The following is a 21,833-nucleotide window of genomic DNA, read 5'->3' as shown; positions in this document are numbered from 1 at the left end:
ACTGCGCGATGCGGCGATTATCCTCTGTGCCCTTTTGTATAGCGACAGTCCGCGCGATCGATGAATGAAAAAATCGGCATGCACCAAGATTTTCCAAAATGAATCATCAGCTCGGAGCAGTTTTTATGCGCGCATAAATTCTTCGTGCCAATCCATCTATGCATAATACAGCGCAAGGTATCGCTTATCGATTTTGTTTCGTCACTGCTGATGTGTGTGCGAGCGAGCGCGAGAGAAAGTATAATATAAAGGGACCTTGACGCATCGCTGCTGCTGCTGATATGCATGCACGTGCGAACAGCGAATCATGCACTCACACATACTTACTTTTAATATACATTCACCGAGAACATTGCGATGTGAATTCGCGCACGCTTGCGTGTTGCGCGATTTGCGCGCCATGACGGCTAGATAGATTGCGGAGCAGTGGAGTAAAGAATGTGTTGTGAATCTTTGGAGCAAGATGGCGGCACCCGGCGTGCGCTCACGGTCGATTGCAATAAGTATACAGTCGGATTAACGGTTTAGTGCGGCTCTACAATGATGCGATGCATTAATGCTACCTGGTTTGCGGTATTTTCTGCTAGTGCACAACTGCCACCGCTCGTGCGGCACTGTAAGCCATGACCTCATAGTAGAGAGAGACTCCGAATTCGTTCGTCTGCTACTCAAAGCGAATAACGTGTTTGAATTGTCTCGTATCTTTTGACAGTTCGCTTGCTATTATTTGTAATCATTTTTATTTTATAAATTGATGATGAATGTAGGACTTGATGATTAATTGATCTTTTTGCTGTCACCGAGCAGTAAGTTTATTATATTGACTTTTAGGAGTGTAAAAGTATTTCTTTGATGTTGTTTGTATGTTGATGTGTACAGTTTAAAGTGTCAAACAAATGAATTGATTGTTTGGATGTTGAATTGAAAATGATATTTGGCTTTTTAATTTGGCAGGTAAAACACTGTTTACAAGAAATCAAAGATTAGCAACTGAGTAATTTAAATATTAAACAATGATTTCAGGTGTGTTATAAATTTTATACATACTCTATAAATGCTTGATATTTTTACATTTACAGACCTTTTTTTCTTTGCAGGCACTCAATCTATTCAATATTTTGAACAAATAACTAAAGCAAATAAAAAATATTTATCACAATTGTTTATACGTTCAAAATCTCATAAAGTTAAAACAGAAAAAGTAGAAACCTGTAGTGAAGATCTTAGTGTTGAAACACTAATCAACTCTTTAAAAAAACAAGTAGAGCCTCCAAATGCTCAAGATTTAAAATCACAAAACATTATTGTGGAATTTAGTTCACCGAACATAGCCAAACCTTTTCATGTTGGTCATTTACGATCAACTATAATTGGAAATTATGTAGCCAATATAAATAACTTTTTTAAAAACAATGTCACAAGAATTAATTATTTGGGTGACTGGGGTACACAATTTGGTTTTGTTCAATTAGGCCTTTCTCTGGCAAAGATACCAAAAGAGACCATTGAGAAAGATCCTATAAATTCTCTGTATCAAGCATATGTTCATGCAAATAAATTGACAGAAGAAGATCCTACTATTGCTGATGAAGCAAGAAAGCTATTTTCAAAGTTGGAGAATGGAGATGAACAGACAGTGGCTGAATGGGAAGCCTTCAGAAAGTACACCATCAATGAGTTACAAAATACATACCAAAGAATAAATGTCAAATTTGATGCATATGAATGGGAATCATCATATGGTATTAGTAAAATAACTAATGTTTTGTCACAAATGGAAAGCTTAAATATTCTCACATTGGATGACAAAAATAGAAAAGTAATTCATTTGAATGAAAAGAAAGCGGTTCCTATCATCAAAAGTGATGGGTCTTCACTATACATCACGAGAGATATTGCTGCTGCAATAGATCGTCATCAAAAATACAATTTTGATGCAATGTATTATGTTGTAGATAATGCTCAAAGAGATCACTTTAAAAATTTAATGAGTATTTTACATTCTATGAAGCTACCCTGGGCTGATAAATTAAAGCACATCAATTTTGGTAAAATCAAAGGTATGAGTACAAGGAAAGGAACAGCAGTATTTTTACAAGATATTCTAGATGAGACCAAATGTGTTATGAGAAAACAACAACTTGAAGCTAAAAGTAAGTCAGATTGTTATTTAGATGTAACAAATAACATTTGAAAAAACTAATAATTAAATTTTTTTCAGATACCAAAGTTAATTTAGACATTGATCATCCAAGCACTGAAGTTCTTGGCATATCAGCAGTAATTGTCAATGATTTAAAACACAAAAGAAATCAAGATTATGAATTTGACTGGAATACAGCTCTTGATGTAATACATTGCTCTACTACTTTATTTTATAATTTTACTAATTATTAACAAATATTTTTTTAAATTTATATTGCAGATCAAAGGAGATACAGGAGTAATGATGCAATATGCTCATTGTAGATTAGTTAGTCTAGAAGAAAATTCGGGAGCTATAATTGCATCAGAGTGTGACCCCTCTTTTCTCAAAGAACCAGAAGCTCAAAATCTTATTTTGCATATTAATAAATTTGAAGGAGCTATTGCCAGATCATATAGAGAACTCGAACCTTGCCTTTTGGTTCATTACTTATTTCAATTAAGGTAAATACTTTCCATAATCTCTAAATCCTAAACTACTTCAGATAAATAAAATGTATGTTTTTTTCAGTCATTCAATCAGCAGAGCCTTCAAAGTGCTTAGAATAAAAGGAGAACCAGCTGATGTAGCTAACCAGAGGCTCTTGCTCATGCATGTTGCTAGAAGAGTTCTTGGTCAGGGCATGAGGCTACTTGGCATACAGCCTCTAGACAAAATGTGATTTGTTACAAATGAACTGTTGATTGTTTATAGTTTTTTTATCTAATAAGAAAAATTTTTTACAATAAACACGATGATAAAAATTCGTATTGAATGTCAATTGTTAACAAAAATTAATAACACCTCTCGGCTAACGCGCTTTCCAAGTGAACTTCCTTCTGGCTCCCTCTTGACCTGGCTTCTTGCGCTCGCGTCTTCGCCAATCTCTCGTGAGTAATCCAGCTAAAATTTGAAGAATAGAGATTGTGTTTAAACTCAATTAAAAAAGAGTTTTTTTTGTTTGATTCACGCATCTTCTTACCTATTCGCATTTTTTCGAGAGTAGCTCTGTCGACGAAACTGCGAAGAGCCCAAGCGATGCCCCAGCGTATGCATCCGGACTGACCGGTGGGTCCACCGAACCTTACTGTCGCCTCGACATCGACCTGATCCATGAGCTTCGTGAATTGCAGAGGGAAAATAATCTGGAAAAAGTTCATTTACGGGTATTAGCATACAGGATCGTGATAATCGTTCGAAAATAATAATCTAATAAATGTTGATATGTTGACTTGACTTGATATTTGACAATTTTCAATACTTGAAAGAAGTAGAAATTTATTCAAATGTAAACTCCAGACAAAATACGTGAGAAGCAGCAATGCTGGCAGGAATTAATTTGCTTCGTACTGTTGCTCGATCAGCGATTCGAACCGGCGAATCTAAACGCTACAGAGTATACAGGAAGTAAATACGTGCAGTAAAGGTAAATAACAATAATCGTTCGGTATTAAAAAATGTATTATATTTCATAATGCTATTGTTGACTGCTTGAAACATTATGAATTTTACATGTATGTGTTGCTGCCCATCGTCTAACCTGTTTTTCATAAAAATTTTGAAAGTTATACGTTACAAAAATGCTTGTACCATTCTATCCTAATCATAATTGTTCATAAAAAGTATTTTACAATCTCACTTGTAACTTTTATCGTATATAAAATCTGTAATGCTAATCGAAAAACATATGTAAATTAATCGATAAAAATGTCGAATGACAAGAAAAGGAAATAAAATTTCAATAAAATCAGTTGGACAATTGTATAGAAAGTGAAAGGCATCGCGCATCCAAGAAACATTTTCAGTTGGCAAATTTCTCAGTTGACGCAGCTCAGCACGTGACACGAGCGACTGGCGCGCGCGCCTTCCTTCACCTTGTCCTCTGAACCTTGGCCACGAGATTCTTGAGCAGCTTGTTAGTATCCAGCACTTGTTCGCGTATGGCCTTGATGTCGTCCTCGCGCATCGACTTGATCTGCGTGCAGAGCTGGTCGACGGTCGTGTGCAGCTGCTCGCCGCAATTGAAGTAGCAGCAGTCCTCGCCGCCGGCGCCGTTGTTCTCGTGCTGATGCTGCTGCTTCATCCAGCTCGCGTGCTCGCTCAGCTGACTGACGTGGTCGTCCTCGTCGACGAGGGGTGCGTTGCGCTGGGCAATGGCGTAGGCCGCCTTGAGTATGTCCTTGGGCAGTCGCTTCTCGAGAGGATTCAGCGGCTTGACCACGAGTATGTTGCGTCGGCCGCTGTTCTCCACGTCGATCTTGTGGTCGCACATCCACTTCTTGAAGGTGTACGGTATGCGGCCGTTGTACAGCACCATCTCGGTGAATAATATGAGCTTGGTCTGGCGTACGAGCTTGGTCAAGCCTGCGTGATTGCGCAGTCCCTGGATGTCGTGCACCGCGATGCCCACCAGCAGATTCATCAGGATCACCGTGACGAAGACGATGAACAGGGTGAAGAGTATCTGCGAGCACACCGACAACGGATGATAGAGCACGAACGAGCCGTCGTGTATTATGTCGTCCTGATTGATCAGACCCTCGAAGTCGAGCTCGCCGGCCATCATGGCGAGCACCTTGATCAAGCCCGTGAACGGATTGCCGAACGACGGCTCCCCCACGAAGATGACGCAGAAGCTGATGGTGAAGCCGATCAGCAGACCCGAGTAGGCCAGCAGCAGCTTGGCGAACTCGAACTGTATGTGGGTGAACATGGCGACGTAGGTGCCGAACGCGGGCAGCTGTCCGACCATCAGCATGAGATTCGTCCAGGCGCAGAGGATGGCGAAGGCCCCCACGTAGTTCTGCCAGTCGTAGGTGCGACCGGTGTAGATGAAGGACGTGACGAAGACGCTCACGACGACGATGGTGTCGAGGACGTTGTCGATGTTGGTGAAGTACTGGCGGGCCGACTTGTAGACCATGAAGCCGAAGATCTTGCGAGGGATGGTGACGCAGGTGAGGAGCACGGTGGCGTACCACTCAATCTCGATCACGTGACGGCGAAACAGAAAGCCCGACAGGCGCTTGTTGTTGCAGATCTTGGAGCTGTTGGCCTCGAGGTTGTAGCACTTGTAGGCCAGTGCCGTCAACACGTAGGTGGTCATCATGATGACCGTGAGCGCGTACAGAAAAATCCGCATCAGGTAGAACTTGCGTATCTTCTCCCACTTGAGGTGCAAGAAAGCCATGACCAGCGGGTGGGAGAGCAGGTCCTTCTGGTGCTCCTGCACGAAGGTGTTGATGAAGCTGGTCTCGCACTGATTGTTCGAAGGGAACAGCAGATCGAAGTGCAGCCTCATCTCGAACTCGCGATTGTGAGGCACGGGCCGTTTGAGCCGGATCGAGGCGTCCAGCCGCTGCCTGAAGATCTGCAGCGACTCGGGGATCTTGCGCAGAATGATGTTGAGCGCCGACAGGCCCGCCTTGGTGGTGGCGCTCACGTCGGCGCCGGCCCAGATCAGGGCGTCGGCGCACTGCGACTGCTCGTTCAGCGAGGCGATGTGCAGCGGCGTGAGCTCCTGCCGGTCCTTGACGTTGCACGCGGCGCCGTACTTGAGAAGCAGCTCGACGAGCTCCGCCGAGGACCTGGCGTGCATCACGCAGTAGTGCAGGGGCGTGCGGCACTGCTGATCGACGCAGTTGGCGTCGGTGCCCGGCGCCTGGAGCAGCATCTCGGCGCAGCCGACCGACTGAACGTAGCAGGCCACGTGCAGAGCCGTCTCGCCCAGGTGATTCTTCTGGGCGACGCTGGCGCCCCGATCGAGCAGGACGCGCACGACCCGCTCGGAGCGAGCTCGGACCGCCGAGTGAAGCACGGGCTCGATCTCCTGCTGATAGGCGGCCCCGTTGAGCTTGGCGCCGCTCGAGATCAGCAGCTCGCTCGCCTCCACGGAATCGTTGAAGGCCGCGAGGTGCAGCGCCGTGTAGAATATGCTGGGATTGGCGTAGTTCACGTCGGCCCCGCGCTCGATCAGGTACCTCAGGCAGTCGAGCTGATTGGCCAGGGCCGCCACGAGGAGGCCGTTCATGCCGGTCGAGGGCTCGACGTAGTCTCGATCGGCGCCGCACTTCTCGAGTTTGGCCAGCAGCTGGACCAGGCCGCGAAAGCACGACCACAGGAACATCATGTTCTTCAGTCTTTGATCCGCCGTCAGCAGCGCTATGAGATTTCCCTTCTCCAGCTCGACGAGGCTGCGCATCTCCACGACGTTGACCGAGGCCCACAGGGCCGTCTTCAGATTCGTGCCGTCGATCTTCACGTGCTTGAGGGCCTCGAGCTCGTGATCGAAGAACAGCGAGTCGTCGACGGGCGGCGGCGTGCCCGCGTCGATCTCCTCGTTGCTGCTCACCGCACCGTCCAGTCCACCGGCCTCCAGGATGATGGACTTGTCGTTGCCGGCCGTGTCCGGACAGAGCGATAAGGCGCGCAAGCCGCGCTTGTACTTGTAGAAGGACGCGGGACGCTTGCGGAACAAGAGATCCCGTGGAGGTGCGCTACGAGCCTCGTAGATGCAGCCCACGGAGTAGTGCCGAGGTTTACCTGCCGCGACGCAGCCATTGCTCTGCTGCTGCGGCTGAGCTGATGGCTTTAAGCTTATATTATTGTCCTTGACGCTAGCCGCCGCCGCCGCCGCCGCAGCAGCTTCGTTCGACTGATCCGCGTCCAATTGTTCGCGGACCATGTCGCTGAGCGTCCACGAGCGCGACATCTCGTTGTCGTGTGGATTCGTCCTCGTTGACGTAGCTTCTTGAATGAGAGAAACACTTTGCTCAGTCGTTAATTCGTAGAGGAGTAGAGTTTTTTTTTTCTTCAATTTAAACATGATCGCGGAGCACGATTCGTGAAATCGTTACTGGTAGTAAGCTAGTGTAACTTAAAGTTAAGTGTACAATTACTCGCCAAAAACGATAAAAAAATAGAACATATTTTCCCCCTCGACTCTCGTGCGGCGAATCAATCAAGATTGGTGAATTTTCTACAACAGATATTTACCGCGGATATCATTTTCATTTGCGTCAGAAGCGCGTCGACGCGTGTACGAAAAAAAACACGTAATCTCTGTACGCGTAGTGCTTTCTACTTTGCTTCGAGGCCCTTCGATCGTGCTCCACTCCATCGGTGCAATTCAATGCGACAATCAATTATAATCAATTATTATTATACAAACCTGCCAAAGTCTACAAACAGCGATTAGTAGCGTTTTATCGGTTTATTAGACCGCACATCTTGAATCAACTATATTCGTCGTTGTTTCCTTTTGTATCATTCGTTTAGAATAGCAGTTCAATAATACGCACATGTTGAAATATGTCACCTTAGACTGATGATGATGTTGCTGTAGTAGCTGCTATATCTGCTGCTGCACGACAGTAGGCGCGCACCACTCAGCGTCATCGTGATTTTGCGCGCTTTATAATACACCGCCAAACGCGCTACGAGCTGTGCAAGCTCGTTTCAGCCACTTTATAAGAGTGTGTCATTACGGCACGCGCATTGAGAAGATAGGATCCGACCAGCCAACCACCTCCCCCACCACCGCTCCTCCCTTCGCCGCTCTTCTTTTTATTGAAATTTTTTTCTTACTTGTCCCTTTCGTCGACGCGCACTACTGTGCAATGATCGCCGGACACGACGAATGTTCGACGCGTTAAACTGCAAGCTCTGCGTAGCGAGTCTGCGAATCAGAATGAATCTTGTCGCTGCTCGCACCTGAGCTTTTTTTTAAGAGGCGGAGAGTCAATTTTTTGTCATCGTTGTATACCTTTTTTTGTTCTTTTTTTTGTCGTAACGAAACGTTTTCATCAATCAATCTTAACTCTCCACTTTCTGTATAATTAATCGATAAACACATTGAGCACTTTAATCCCGATCACGAGTATATGTACTTTAATGCGCGGTGATTACGCGATAAAGTTCACGATTTGTCTGCAATCTCCGATCCCCTCGCGGTTAAATGGTATTAATGCAACGTAATTAGGAGAAAAATTTCGAGAATATGTTTACGTTTCGTTTCTCTATCTTCAAATTATTATAATTCGACAATCTTATCGGGTGCTGCGATTTATATCAACTGCACGCGGAACACGAGTAGCCGAGGAGTAATTTTATACTATGAGGAAAATAAAGCAACAATACAAACACCAAAATAAAAACACTCGCACTCGCGATTTGAATCTGTCGAAAAATCGGCAACTACTTCGGTATTTATAAATGTCGCTCATCGTGTTTTGTCAAACGCAGGGTTGGTGGTGGGAGATCGAAGGAGACAACTGCTACTGGTCACGCGCGTTAAAATCTATTGTACTCCGCGCGCGCGCACACACCTCGTTAAGTATTCAACGAATGATTTTTGCGTACGAAAGCCTTCGGCCTTTTTATACATGCAAATTGTGAGCTGCTCGAGAGGTGTGTGCGTGCGAGCTTAGCACCACCATAAAGTACGCGTCGATAATAATGTGTGGCGTGTGCTGGCGAGAAGCTCAAGGATAGCGCCGTTTCGGAAATGCACGTATCGATAAAAAATTCACGTCGAGGATCAAGGTATCGGTCACGTATCTTCGACTTATCGGATAGTAAAACAACATCAATATGTGCTGTATACTTAGTATTTATAATCGCTGCGTGCTGCTGATCTGTCGTAACTTTTCAGAGATTCGTTTGTTGCTGCAGAACACAGATATCGCGTGTACGGGATTGATTTCGATCGGACGTTAATCAACTTGTTTCAATTTTATTTCAAATATAATTTTCATTGTAAAAAATAATATACAAAGGCATACATCGAGAGTGTCTTAGACGGCTAAAGTTTTCTTTCTTGTTTTTTGAGCATTCGTTTAATTTTTTCTGGTTAAAGTTTTTCAATTTGTCTTTCGAGTTTTATAATAAACAGTCATTGAAATCGATATTATATTCATCACAATAATAATAGCATAAAAATGGAAGACTCTAATATTGTACTTTTTCCCGTATAAAGTCTTTGAATGCCATTTAAAATTGTCTATATTTTTACAAATTAAATTTTACTTTATTATAATATATTTACACTGTACAAAATTTAAATCCCCACTCACGCGTTTTAATTACATCGCTATATTTTCTATGTATAAGCTGATCGTAAGTATTACAAAGTATCATAAATTCTACTAATCGCTAAAGCAGGTAATTTTGGCACTTGTTAACTTTCTTTTTTTCGTCGCATTACTCGACAACTTAAAATTACATTCTAACGTTAATATTAAATTTCTTTGTACAATTGTCAGAAAGAACAACGACTATAACACAAGCCTTAGATTTATCATTAAAAAATAAGAAGAAATGGTAACGCAAAGAGAATATCATTTAGTACTGGATAAAGACCTAAGCAGCTCGTGTATGAGCTTGTTGTTGCTCTCGCACATCTTCTTGAGCTCCATGACCTCTTCCTTGAGTTTGGCCGCCACCTCGAAGACGGCTGACTCCTGTTCCAGGTGCTGCTGCTGCTGTCTTCCTCCGTATCGACGCATCGACGAGTTGATATCGTACTTCCAGCCGTAGCCTACGATCGAGTTGGCTGTGTTATTGCTCTGTTTGGCTCCGGTGGTCAGTTGGCTGCTGGTCTTGCGCTCGCGTCCTACTTTGTAAGCACTGGCGAGCACGTCGCGGGGCAGTCGCTTCTCGCGCGGATTCAGCGGGCGCACCGTGAGTACGGCCTTGGGCCGCTTGGGCATCACCACGGCCGTCCAGTGCAGCATCTTCCTCAGGCACTGCGGCATGCCGACGTGCAGCGCCGTCTCGAGGTCGCAGATGAGCTTGGTCTGCCGGACGAGCTTGGCCAGGCCCGCGGTCTTTTGCAGGCCCTTGATGTCGTGCACGGCTATGCCGACCAGCAGATTCATCAGAACGATGGTGACGAACAGCAGAAACAGGACGAAGGACAGCTGGGCCGAAACCTGCAGCAGTATCCAGGAGGTGCCACCGACGTCCACGGGTCTCACGCCCTCCATCTCCTCGGGGAAGAAGAGATCCTCGAAGTCGAGCTCGCCGGTCATCATGACCAGCACCTTGATCAGGCCCGTGTGCGGACTGCTGAAGGACTTGGAGCGCGGAAATATCACGCAGAAGCTCGCCGTGAAACCAACGAGCAGACAGGCGTAGGCCAGCAGAAGCTTGAACACCTGCGCCTGGACACTGGTGAACATGGCGACGTAGGCGCCGAACATGGGCAACTGGCCGATCATCAGCATGAGATTGGTCCAGCCGCAGAGTACGGCGAAGGCACCGACGTGGCTCTGCCAGGTGTGGGTGCGACCGGCGAAGACGAACGAGGTGGCGAACACACTGAGTATGACGCACCACTCGACCATGTTCTCGGCCTGCGTGAAGAACTGCCTGATGCTCGAGTAGGTCAGTATGCCCAAAAGCTTCCTCAGGGCCTCGAGCACCGTCAAAGACACCAGTATCCACCACTCGAAATCCAGCACCAGAGGATGCTTGTACAGAAAGCCGTTGACGCCCGTGGAGTTGGCGCAGAGGGGTCGGCTCGAGTTGTCCAACTGGCCGTGCGACTCGTTGTAGCAGTTGTGCGCCAGGGCCGTGATCACCCAGGTGGTCAGCACCAGCACGTACAGCAGATAGAACAGCAACCTGCCCACGTAGTACTTGCGAATCTTTTGCCACTTTAAGTAGAGAAAGGACTGGCAGAGGGGATGCTCGAGGATCTCCTTGTAGCCCTCCTTGACGAAGATGCCGAGGTAGCCGATCTCGCCGCGCTGCTGGCTCTGCAGCAGCGGATGAAAGTCCAGCCTCAACTCGACCTCGCCCGACGCCGAGCCGTGCTGGTGCAGACTGATGGAGGCGTCGAGCCTCTGCTTGAACCAGTTCAGCGACGAAGGCGTCTTCCTGAGGATGATGCTGAGGGCAGTGGTGCCGCCCTTTGTCTTGGCGCTCAAATCGGCGCCGTGCTGTATCAGAATGTCGACGCACTCCGAGAGCTCGTTGATCGCGGCCAGATGCAGCGGAGTGTAGCCGTACTTGTCGGCTCTGTTCACCCGAGCCTTCCACGTGATGAGGGTCTCGGCGACGTCGTAGGTCAGGGGCGAGCGGCCCATGGTGACGTGGAGGGCCGTCTTGCCCTCGCTGTCCTCGGCGTCGATCTCGGCCGAGGAGTGCTGGAGCAGCGCCTCGACGCACTCGAGCGAGTGGGTGCGCGAGGCCAGATGCAGGGCAGTCTCGCCCCGGTGATTGCGCAGCGAGGCGTTGGCGCCTTTTTTCAGGAGCAGCCCGAGGGTGTCGGCACAGCCGCACTTGGCCGCCAGGTGCAACGGAGTCTCGCCTTTGCGGGTGCTCACGTCGAGCAGGCAGCCGCCCGCGGCCAGCAGGATCTCGAGGCCCTCGGAATCGGCGCGATCGACGACGTAGTGTATGGGCGCCCAGCCGCAGTTGTCCAGACGATTGATCCAGGCATTTTTTGGGGCGAGTATTCCGAGGACGTCGTGGGCACCGTTTCTCGCGGCCGAGTGAAGCACCGTCTCCTCGCCGGGGATCGGCGACTCCTGGCTCCAGCAAAGCTGCTGAAAGTGCCGCGCGACGTCGGCGGCGTTGCCGAAGCCGGCAAAGTGAAAGGGCGTGTGGGCCTTCTTGGCGTTGAGATTGATAACGTGATTGAGCAGGTACTGCACGCCGGATAAGCAGTTGCTGAAGGCGCACAGGTGCAGGGCGGTGACGCCCAGCTCGGGCTCCTGATGATTGAGATCGGCGCCTCGGGCGTGTATGCGGGGCAGCAGCTCGCCCAGTCCGAGGAAGCTGGCGTAGAGCAGCAGGGCGTCGAGCTCGTGGGGTGGTTTGCAGCCGTCCAGGAACTTGTCCGCCTGCTCGAGGTCTGAGCACTTGCCCGCCTCGAGATCGTCGAGCAGCTGCAGTCGACAGCCGAGGCCGCGAGCGTGCTCGACCAGGAGCGTCTTGAGATAGTCGCGACTGATCTGCACGGCGCACTGCTGGCCCTCGTCCGAGACCGAGCTCTCGCACGTGTAGTAGCAGTGCGGCTCCTCGATCGGCGGCGGCTTGCCGTAATCCATGCAGTGGCTGTCGTCGTCTTCGTCTTCTTCGTTGTGCTGTTCTTCGTCGCCTCTGCCACCCTCCGACACGGAGTTCTGACGCTCCGAGGCGAGCAACAGGGTCGAAGAAGTGCGGCTTTTGCGCATCAGCGCCATCGTCGAGACCGGCAGTATACTGCTCGAGCTGCGCTTCAGCTCGAGCCTGTTGCGAGTGCTCGGGCTAGTAGCAGCGGCTGCAGTAGGATGTTGCTGCTGCTGCTGCTGCTGCTGCTTGTCGTCGTTGTTGCTGCTCCGCGATTGTGACTCTTCGTCAACGCCATCAGACATGATGGGACTTGGATAGCGCCTTTTTTTATGTATCGCAATTTACTGCAAAGAGAAATTATTATTTTGAAGAAATTCCGTGAGGGAATGAAAAAAATGTGCGCGCGTGCCAACGGATATGACTTTCTGCGGCCGATGATGATTAAACCGAGTGCTTAATTAATTATAAATACTCGATGAAACGCGATATCCACGCGGTAAACAGGTTATTATTGATTTTGCAAAAATTTACCATCCTCGAGGTCGAAATCCATTGACTTTTTGAATGGCAAAAAAAATAATGACGAAAAAAAACTCATGCGTATTTATTCAATTAGTTCATACACAATTGAATGTATTCTTTCTGTCCAGGTTCTCTACAAAGCCGCACGCACGCAATATACACGTCACTTTCTAGCTGCCGCCGAGAGCAAATGTCAATTGGAAAATCGCACATAGACGACTATACGTTACAATCTCGATTCGTATATAAACTCTTGAAACGCGTAGAATTTCAGAGAGGCAAATTTCGAGAAAATGTTTAAATTATTATCCTCAATTAAGTGTCCCGAGTCGAGTACGATTTGTTTTTTCTTTTAAATCACCTTCGTATTGCCGGAAATTTTCATAGCCACTCGCGACGATGAAACATTATTATCCCGCGATGAGCAATCGGATATAATTGAACGCAGCGATCGATAAGATTATTTTCATTTTCCCGCAAACAAATCAAATTTAACAAATAAACGAACGAACAAAAAACTATTTTCCTTGTACTTCACACGATGATACCTTTTAATCGCAATTGAATTATCCCTTTTATCGATCCGAAATGTCACTTGGCGAATCTTCGACCGCACGGAGTGACTTAAAACTTGCGATTGTCGAGATTAACACGATCTTTGGATTAATACTCGATTGATGAATCGAACGCAAAATCTCCCCCTCACTTGTCGATTTCACGATCCCCGGCGAAACATTCGAGCGTCGTCTTCCATAAATTGATTATACTTTTTCTTTTTTCTGCCGCCCAAAATAATAAATGTACGAATCGACAAGCACGACGATGTAGGTGTAACGAATTTTTTTCGCATTAATATCCTAGGCACTCGGAGTGAAACTCAATGGGTATTACAACACACACTCACACACACATTTAAAAAGCGCGCATTGAATCACGTTCGCATTAACAACCTTGAAGTACCAGAAGATCGCACAACAGATAATCACGCTCGCACACAGAAAAATATCGAGACACTTTTTGCACTCATAGATTTTCTGCACCAATTTTCTGTCCTATATAATGTCCTAATCTGCGTGGAGCTACGTCACACTTCCATCCTATATCCCGCGAAGAAAAGTTATCGTGCACGTCGTCGACTGTAAATAGGTGATATAATGAACGAATGCCTGTGTCGTCGCGTGATCAATTACCGACGAATTGCCGCGGTTAAAAATAGCCTTTTGGAAAAATCAGTGCAGTGGTTGTACCTTGGGAGAAAAAAAGTAAAAATTTTTCCGTTTTTTTCCCCAAAAACAACAAAACGAATTGTTTTTGATTTTTTTTTGATTTTTAATAATTCACTGACACTGATACATTGAAATTTAAAATTAATGCTAATTGTGACTAATCGTTGTTCAATAACTTGTAAAATTTCCATCAGAGCGGTGAATTATGTTGAATGGATTTTTAAACCGATACCGAGACAATCAAGTCTAGTATTTCTTGAAATGAACGTCTCGAATTCCAGATCGTTGCCCGCACTTACCCGAGACAATTATGCAATCTCAAATCCGCCAGCAAAAAAAAAATAAACAAAAAAAATTTAAGAATTCTCCAAAGTTCAGCACAAATGAAGAAAAGAAGAAGAAGAACTACAGCGACCTCATGTACGCACCGTACATTCACGACGTAACAATATATCCGTATTAAATGAAAATCACCTTGAGATAAAAGTAACAGCGCAAAACCGATCTATTGACCGATGACATTGTCGCCGTAGCAGTGCTGGCCGATGCTCGGATAGGTAATGCTGGCATCATCGCGAGTGCGCGAGACTATAATGGTATTATAAAACTATCTTGGTCCTGGCTCAACGCGTGCGTTTCTTCGACTGTTGCCGAGCCGCCACCACCGCTGCCACACACTTCATCGAGCAGATATTCGCACACACATACACGCACGCGTTTTGTGCGTTTAATAATCACAAAAGCTTCGGAACATATACCTACCTCGTCGGTAGTGTATGTGTGTGTGCGGGTAAGGCACACATAATGCCCGTTGCTGCTGCACGACAAGTGAAAGAGAGTGAGGGATTCGCGAGCGACTGTAAGCGACCGGTTGAGGCGCACACACACGCATACTCGCAAACTCGGCTGACCGGTGTGTATTTTTCCGTATAATTATAAATACGATATTTATTGGGTTCGTCTGAGAGATTTTGCATACATTATCATTTCCATGCCTATACTGGTTTCGCCTATACTTATAAATAATGGCAAGGGGAAATTTTGCGTGTGAAAAAGAAGACGCTATACCTATTCCCATCGGTAATAGACCGATAGAAAATCCGGCGGAAAGTGTTTTCCGGTTCGAGAATCGGATATTTCCCGCGTCATAGTAGAACGTCACGAAATGTCTGTATTAGACCGCCGACAAATTACAATTACAACAATGAAAGAAAAGTCGCGTATGCACTGGATCGTACTCGTACCTACGCGAATAAAAGTGATTTATGTGGTAACTGATCTACATATTAACCAACTTGATCCTCATAGTCATCGACATCTTTTGAGCAGTCTCCTTTTTTCGTTGAATAATAGGCTTCATTTTTTATTTCATTAAATAAAAGATTTTGAATCCTCACAAAAGCGATAAATTATAAAGGTGGGCGCTGATCGATTCATAAATATTACATATCTTTCATATTTCTTTGTAATAATCCCTGCATGCGAATCGCGTCAAACCCTAAGCGCGTATCCGATTGTGCATTTTGTTCTTCCTATTAGTGACTAGTAGCGATCATTTGCCAGTCGTCGTCAGTCAGTCAGTCACGAGCAATCGGGAGTATTATGTACGAGAGTACCTGAATGAAATCGTCTCGCTCGTTATTAAGCTCACTCGCTCTCGAGCGAATGTCATCGTGCATGTGGAGTCAGAAAAATTCTATTTTCAAAGCGTGTATACCTAACTGCCGTGAACGGAACAGCTATGCGACGACGACGGCGACGACGACGACGACGACGATGATCCTGATATTATACTTAACTTGCGAACGAAATGCGTAACAAGCCGCGTTGTCTTCTCTTTTTTTTCTTGGATAATCGCGTTCGATTACCGATCGGTAAAACAATTGCATTATTCATCGTTGATTCGCGTTAGCAATGCGAGCAAGTTTTCTTTTTCTCTATACTTTTTTATCCTGCCTCGTGTGTACTTATAATGAATTAATGCGATGAACGAATCGAAAACATTAATTTATACGTGACAAGATTCGTCAAACTGTTCTATTTATTTAATTTATTTTTTTTTTTAATGTCGATTACTCAATCGTTACGGGGGCACAATTAAAAATCATAGCGCGCGTGGCATCGACCTGTTTCATCGCTCTTAGTATCAGCTCGCATTCGGTTTTTGGTAGAGCCAAACGAACCGAATTAAAATCGAGAGGCAAGATTTTATAAAAATTTTTTTTTTGTTCTCGACACGATATGATGTAGAAAAAATAATCTTTATTTTTTTTATGTAACATCGATGCAATGAGTGACACTAGAATACGCATGCCGCTATTCATCTTAAAGACGATCATCCGAGAGAGATCATCATTTTCATCGAGTGAATCACTCGAAAATGGCAAGGTCGCGCGCGAAATTTTCTCAGCTCTTACACTCTTAAAGGAAGTTTATCTTAACGTTACAAATAATCGTATCCTTTTTATTTGTCCGAGTTGTTAAACTTGCGTAAAAATTCTGAGTGCGCAGGGAGTTTCTGGTTGAAGGGTACTTGCACATCAAGGACAAATCACCGGTTTTTCCTACTTTCTGCTACCTGTACATGCGCCATTGAGAACAACATGTTTCAGATCGCGTTACAGATGCTTTTAGTTTTTGTAAAAATAAACGATATGATATTCGAAATGTTTCGCCGAGGACGGAAGATTAGATATGAAATCTAAGCGCAATCACTAGTTTTAGAAAGTATAAATGCAATATGCGGTATGTTTACAAGCGAGAAACGAATATTAAAATTTATTAGTTTTCACGCCAATAAAAAGTTTAATCATCGACGCATTGAGTCATGTTCGCACATTAGAATCAAATGATGAAATTTTCAAAGTGCGAATAACGTGTGATATGTCGATTTGTGAAATGTTAAGGTGAGACTCATACTTACCGTGATTTTCAACATATTCAAATGTATGTGTCACATAAAAAACCCCAATATCTTCTTGTATTCTTAATATCACTCACTTTTTATTTTATTAAAAATAAAAAAAAAATACGTATAGTATAGTAATTGCAAAATATTACAACTTTTATAACTTCTCCGTTGAATATGAAAAATTTAATAATTATCATCTAATAAAATTATTTGAATTATGTTTTTTTTTTAATGTGCAAGTCATTATATCAACATTATTAAAAAGAAATTTTTCTAAAATGCGATTTTTTAAAGTACTCAAAAAAGTGTATACTTTATATAATCATTAATTTTAATTTTTGACTCCTCCAACTATTTCAATACTGACTTACCTGTTCGCGATCCTGAGCTCTTGGGAAATGAATATACATCGGTTTTCCATTGACCGTAATTTTTCCCGATCCCTTGCCTTTAACTGTGACTTCACCGCGTGCCGTTTTTCGCATACAATCTACATGTAAGGTTATAGATTTAGTTTTGATATCTTAAAATGGGTTACTTATAAAATTTCAATTTTTTTACCTGACACAGTAATAAATGGTCTGCCTTCAGCGTCATATTCCACCTGAAAATTTTATACCAAAATTCATAATTTTTAGAATGTAAATTACTCTAACGATTAAAGTTTGAGGGTAATGAAAAAGTAATTACGTCTGGAATATCAAAAGATTGAATGAGACTGGTCCTTGGTGCCCTATATTTCATAATAGTATCTTTAGCCATGAAGGCCCAAGGATGTTCTGCTAACCTTTTGGCAGTTGAAAGAAAATATTCATACTGAAATTTCAAGAAAATTAAATTTTACAATTTTAATGAAGATAAAAAGTATAACATTTGACTATTCCTTACATGTTTCTCGTCAACATTTTCTATAAGAAATTTTTCTAATTCAAGATGAGTCATCCAATCTGAAGCACCCATATCTCTTTAAAAAATAATAAAAATATTAAAAAAGATTCAAAACACTATTAATTTATTAAAGATAGATTCAGCTTACAATTTTTCTTTTGGAGCAACATTTTGGCTTATCATGTCATCTTCAATAGCATTTAATTTTTGCATTTCTTCCACCATAGTCTGTAACCAATTTTTAATTGATATGTAATAAATGTTCAAGTTTAAAGATTAAAATATAATTTAACAATAATTACATAAAGCATTTCATAATACTGAGGCCTTGTGGTGTAAAATAGAAAATGGAACGGTCTACCATTTAAATCAAACTCTGCTGCTTTCTTTGGAGGAAAGATTTCTTCTGGAGGTTTCATAATAGGTCTAGCGGCTTTATCAAACAGACCCGATGGAAACAGATACTCAATTGCTCTCTGTTAAATAAAATTTCATAAATGCAACTAATATTTTAATGAAAATTATACTTTGTTCTACAAAAACTTACATCAATATCATCTTGAGTAAAAGTTTCTGGATTCTCACCCATCATATTTGCTAAATGCCTTTTTCCTATCTGAAAGTCTGTTTTTTCTTTAAGGATGAATGAATCTAAAAAATATCAAAATTATATTTAAAGTTAATAAGTTGTATTAAAGATGTAGAATTATTTTTATATTAATAGTATATTTTACCATGAGCTTTGGCTCTTTCTAAATAAGCTAACATAGCTTTATTAATTTTTTTCTCTGGTGGTGGCTGGGCTTCACTGACATTTGATGCAAGTTTGGCAGCATCCGCCACAGTTGAAGAAAGACGTACATTGCCCTAAAAAACATTCATATTATAAACCAAAAGTAACAATTAAATTATAAATTAAATCTGAATTTTCCAACTAAAATTGCAATAACTAAAAACAAAATTCATACAAAAATTGAAGCCTTAGGTTATGTAAAGAAATCAAAAGAAATTTACTCTAGAAGTACAAAATGTCATTTGATGAAAAACTTACTAGACGACTGCTAAGCTTTGTAACTAAGTTTGACACAACGTTAACATTTTTGCACGATAAACTACTTAAGATATTCGCACTCATGTTGTTATGTCGCGTAGTGTTTTCGCGGCTGCACAACAAAATCACCCGACTGACGACTCCCATGCAATTGCTAGCAGACGACAAAGGATTCGCAGGTTGGACGCTGGAAGAAGCAGTCGGTAAAAACTTAGCTCTCTCATCCGTAAGTAAATTCCCACCGATTTCTACATTTTCGTTCGTTGATGCAGGCATAAACTGCCACACAACTAAATACATTCCTAAACATACATGCTTAATAACTTCGACCCCCCAAATATTTCTAATTAAATACATATAATTCCACTCTAATAACATTAACCTCAAAAGTACTTGTAACAAAAAAAAAAAAAAAAAAGGGCGGCCAGAGGCCGACCCATAAGCACAATGAATCTAATGGACGAAACACCCATGGATACTCATCAAAATGAAAATTTTGATGAGATAATGAAGGAGAAAACCCGACACAAAAGAGCGAACTCAGATTCAGACATGCCTAATACCCCGAAAAGGATGAACGGGGCACGCGCTCTCCTGCAGCTAGCACACCCAATTAATAGTTATAACTTTACACAAAAGAGAAACGAAGACCTCAATAATATAAACCCCTCAACACAAAAAATAACGCAAAATGATAATCCCACATACAATATAAATAATAATAACAACCAATCTAAACCCCCAGTGTTACATACATACCCAGACAATATATCAGGACCCTACAAAATTATTATACAAAATAAAAAAGACGCCAACGGGCGTAGTAAGCCTTTATATGAAATAGACATCGCCAAAAAAATGGTGCCCCTATACGGACAAAAAGTTTTCGAAAATTTTAAAAAAACCGGATATAACTCCATTTCAGTAATAACATACAACCGAAAAGTTGCAAATGAAGTCCTTACTTCTGATTTCCTAACCAAAAACAATTTAACGGCATTCATACCTCAATCCCATATCTACAAAAAATGTATCATACAAGGAGTACCCACTGACATAGACATCGAAAACGAAAAAATATGGAAATCACACCTAGAATTAAATTCTCCTTATTCCAAATTAACAATAACGAACGTTACGCGATTCAAAAGAAAAGCCAACGCTAAAGATAACCTACCGGCAGAGTCCGAAAATGCTCTGTTACCGACCAAGACTGTACTCATTACATTCATAGGACAGGTCATGCCGCAATACGCATACCTAATGAAGGTTAAATTCGAGACACAACATTACTTACCTAAAGTCAAACAGTGCACAAACTGCTATCGATACAAACATGTCAAAACAATATGCAAATCAAAATCTCGTTGTCTGTACTGCGGCTCAACAGAACATGCAAGCAATGACTGCACAACAAAAAGCACCCCTCAATGTGTTAATTGCAACAAAAATCACATTGCTACAGATAGGAACTGCGATACACGCAGAATAGAGCAGGAAATCCAAGATCTGTCAAAAAAAAACAATCAAAATCCCCACGAAATTAGGAGACAATTCACAGCTTCTGAAACCAACCGCAAGAAATTTAGGTGGTCTGAATACCCTGAACTGGCGGAAGAAAATAACAACGAACTTATTTCACAACCCCCAACCCCTTTTACCCAGAGCAACCGCTCGTATAAAAATGCTTTAATAAATAAAAATAAAAACAAACAAAACAAAATAATGAGAAAAAAAAACCCTGATCGTCGTACGGCATCAACACAAAACTCCTTTGTCTCTAACTCTGAAGACTCAGAGACAGAGAGTGCAGAATCCTTGACAGCAATGACATATAAATCCAATTACACACCCTCTGACTTACAACACACATCTCCATACCTAAACAATAACACAACTTTACAGCACACAGACCAAATCCCACAACCGCAAGAACTTGATCTTATTAATCTTGTTGAAAACTTAGAAAAATGCGGATTTTTAGATGCAGTAATAAAAATAGCTAATCAAATGCGCTCCAAATCTATAATACAAACAAACACAAATCAACAAACACAAGAAACAATATCTCAAAATGAATCAAATGGAATTAGAAACGCTTAAGATCTTCCAATGGAATTGCCACAGTATTTTTAATAAATTAGGAGACCTTAAACAAATAATTGAAGAATATGACATTATACTATTAAGTGAGACGTGGCTTAATGAACATAAAATTTTTAATATACCAAATTATAATATTATAAGAAGAGATAGAAACGAACAAGGGGGGGGAGTGGCTATAATTCTAAAAAACCACATACCCTTCAAAAAAGAACCCTCCATTTACTCTCAAAAAAATGGACTAGAATCAGTAGCCATAAGCATACCTTTAGAAAACAACATCAACAATACAAATAATTCAAATTCACTTCTTTTAGTTTCACTTTACAGAAGCCCACACAAAACAACAACCCTAAATGATTGGAAAAATTTCTTCAATACTTGTAAAGAACATAAATACATATTTATAGGAGGAGATATGAACGCTCATCATTTCACATGGGGAGCCAACAAAAACTGCCCATCAGGCAATAATCTAGCAGAAATCCTAATAGACTATAATCTATCTATACAAAACGATGGCTCTCATACATACTACAAACCCCACATACCCTTCACAGATAGTGAAACACCCACCCTCAACTCTCAAATCATGGATAACATAGATAACGTCATCTCCTCTCCCATTGACCTAACAATAGTTTCGTCAAATATATCATCTTTAACTAGTTGGGAAGTATATACAGATAATCTGTACAGTGACCACTTCCCTGTTATTACCACTCTGCAACTGAAATTCCAAAAAGTCTCACCCTTCTTCTCACATAAACTAAATCTTAAAAAAACTAACTGGCAATCATATTACAATAATCTGGAAAATTTCTTAAACAATAATGAACACATATTTCAAGACATGGATGATGAAAAACTTTACTCCTCTATCACACA

General features: G+C 42.7%; 4 protein-coding genes across 9 annotated transcripts; 1 reads left to right on the top strand and 3 right to left on the bottom strand.

Annotated features, from left to right (window-relative positions):
• The first annotated feature begins 673 nt into the window (after window positions 1–673).
• Window positions 674–2,952, top strand: LOC106653191 (probable arginine--tRNA ligase, mitochondrial). The gene is made up of 6 exons (XM_014372526.2): window positions 674–806; window positions 955–1,023; window positions 1,098–2,153; window positions 2,222–2,349; window positions 2,426–2,649; window positions 2,717–2,952. The coding sequence occupies exons 2-6, from the start codon at window positions 1,014–1,016 to the stop codon at window positions 2,865–2,867; spliced, it is 1,569 nt and encodes a 522-aa protein (XP_014228012.1). The 5' UTR covers window positions 674–806; window positions 955–1,013; the 3' UTR covers window positions 2,868–2,952.
• LOC106653193 (28S ribosomal protein S9, mitochondrial) lies at window positions 2,793–19,281 on the bottom strand. 2 transcript variants are annotated; one of them, XR_002763553.1, is made up of 12 exons: window positions 18,843–19,281; window positions 18,526–18,658; window positions 18,339–18,442; window positions 18,094–18,267; window positions 17,940–18,019; window positions 17,792–17,867; window positions 17,594–17,719; window positions 17,465–17,507; window positions 17,275–17,393; window positions 3,168–3,330; window positions 2,930–3,088; window positions 2,793–2,852 (listed from the first exon to the last, which is right to left on the bottom strand). XR_002763553.1 is itself a non-coding variant. In XM_014372528.2 (11 exons), exons 1-11 carry the CDS (start codon window positions 19,218–19,220, stop codon window positions 2,997–2,999), a joined length of 1,488 nt encoding a protein of 495 aa, XP_014228014.1. In that variant the 5' UTR covers window positions 19,221–19,281; the 3' UTR covers window positions 2,893–2,996. The 2 variants fall into 2 exon arrangements, 1 of the variants encoding a protein (XP_014228014.1); XM_014372528.2 differs by lacking the exon at window positions 2,793–2,852 and having other exon boundaries at window positions 2,893–3,088.
• On the bottom strand, window positions 3,354–7,630 carry LOC106653190 (transient receptor potential channel pyrexia-like). Its single transcript, XM_014372525.2, has 2 exons — window positions 7,356–7,630; window positions 3,354–6,934 (listed from the first exon to the last, which is right to left on the bottom strand). The coding sequence occupies exon 2, from the start codon at window positions 6,894–6,896 to the stop codon at window positions 4,056–4,058; it is 2,841 nt and encodes a 946-aa protein (XP_014228011.1). The 5' UTR covers window positions 6,897–6,934; window positions 7,356–7,630; the 3' UTR covers window positions 3,354–4,055.
• Window positions 8,961–14,758, bottom strand: LOC106653188 (transient receptor potential channel pyrexia). Of its 5 annotated transcripts, none has more exons than XM_014372522.2 (2): window positions 14,467–14,758; window positions 8,961–12,588 (listed from the first exon to the last, which is right to left on the bottom strand). In XM_014372522.2, the coding sequence occupies exon 2, from the start codon at window positions 12,544–12,546 to the stop codon at window positions 9,523–9,525; it is 3,024 nt and encodes a 1,007-aa protein (XP_014228008.1). In that variant the 5' UTR covers window positions 12,547–12,588; window positions 14,467–14,758; the 3' UTR covers window positions 8,961–9,522. The 5 variants fall into 5 exon arrangements, with proteins under 5 accessions (XP_014228008.1, XP_023316470.1, XP_023316469.1 ...); XM_023460702.1 differs by having other exon boundaries at window positions 14,421–14,480; XM_023460701.1 differs by lacking the exon at window positions 14,467–14,758 and adding an exon at window positions 14,292–14,392.
• Window positions 19,282–21,833: the final 2,552 nt, after the last annotated feature.

This window comes from Trichogramma pretiosum, unplaced genomic scaffold (genome assembly GCF_000599845.2).
Source record: "Trichogramma pretiosum strain Unisexual culture from Peru unplaced genomic scaffold, Tpre_2.0 scaffold30, whole genome shotgun sequence".
Classification (NCBI taxonomy): domain Eukaryota; kingdom Metazoa; phylum Arthropoda; class Insecta; order Hymenoptera; family Trichogrammatidae; genus Trichogramma; species Trichogramma pretiosum.
Note: the sequence above shows the minus strand (reverse complement) of the source record. Positions and strands in the feature narration are given on the sequence as shown.

Bases quoted from the DNA above. Each gene is read 5' to 3' on its own strand.
- LOC106653193 (XM_014372528.2), bottom strand. From the start codon at position 19,220: ATGTTATTAGAGTGGAATTATATGTATTTAATTAGAAATATTTGGGGG. The intron at 18,659-18,842 runs GTAAGTTTTTCA...AATGTTTTTTAG, and splicing joins CAAAGCTTAGCAGTCGTCTA to GGCAATGTACGTCTTTCTTC. The intron at 17,868-17,939 runs GTAAGCTGAATC...TATTTTTTAAAG, and splicing joins GTTGCTCCAAAAGAAAAATT to AGATATGGGTGCTTCAGATT.
- LOC106653191 (XM_014372526.2), top strand. The intron at 2,154-2,221 runs GTAAGTCAGATT...AATTTTTTTCAG, and splicing joins ACAACAACTTGAAGCTAAAA to ATACCAAAGTTAATTTAGAC. The intron at 2,350-2,425 runs GTAATACATTGC...TTTATATTGCAG, and splicing joins ACTGGAATACAGCTCTTGAT to ATCAAAGGAGATACAGGAGT.
- LOC106653190 (XM_014372525.2), bottom strand. From the start codon at position 6,896: ATGTCGCGCTCGTGGACGCTCAGCGACATGGTCCGCGAACAATTGGAC.
- LOC106653188 (XM_014372522.2), bottom strand. From the start codon at position 12,546: ATGTCTGATGGCGTTGACGAAGAGTCACAATCGCGGAGCAGCAACAAC.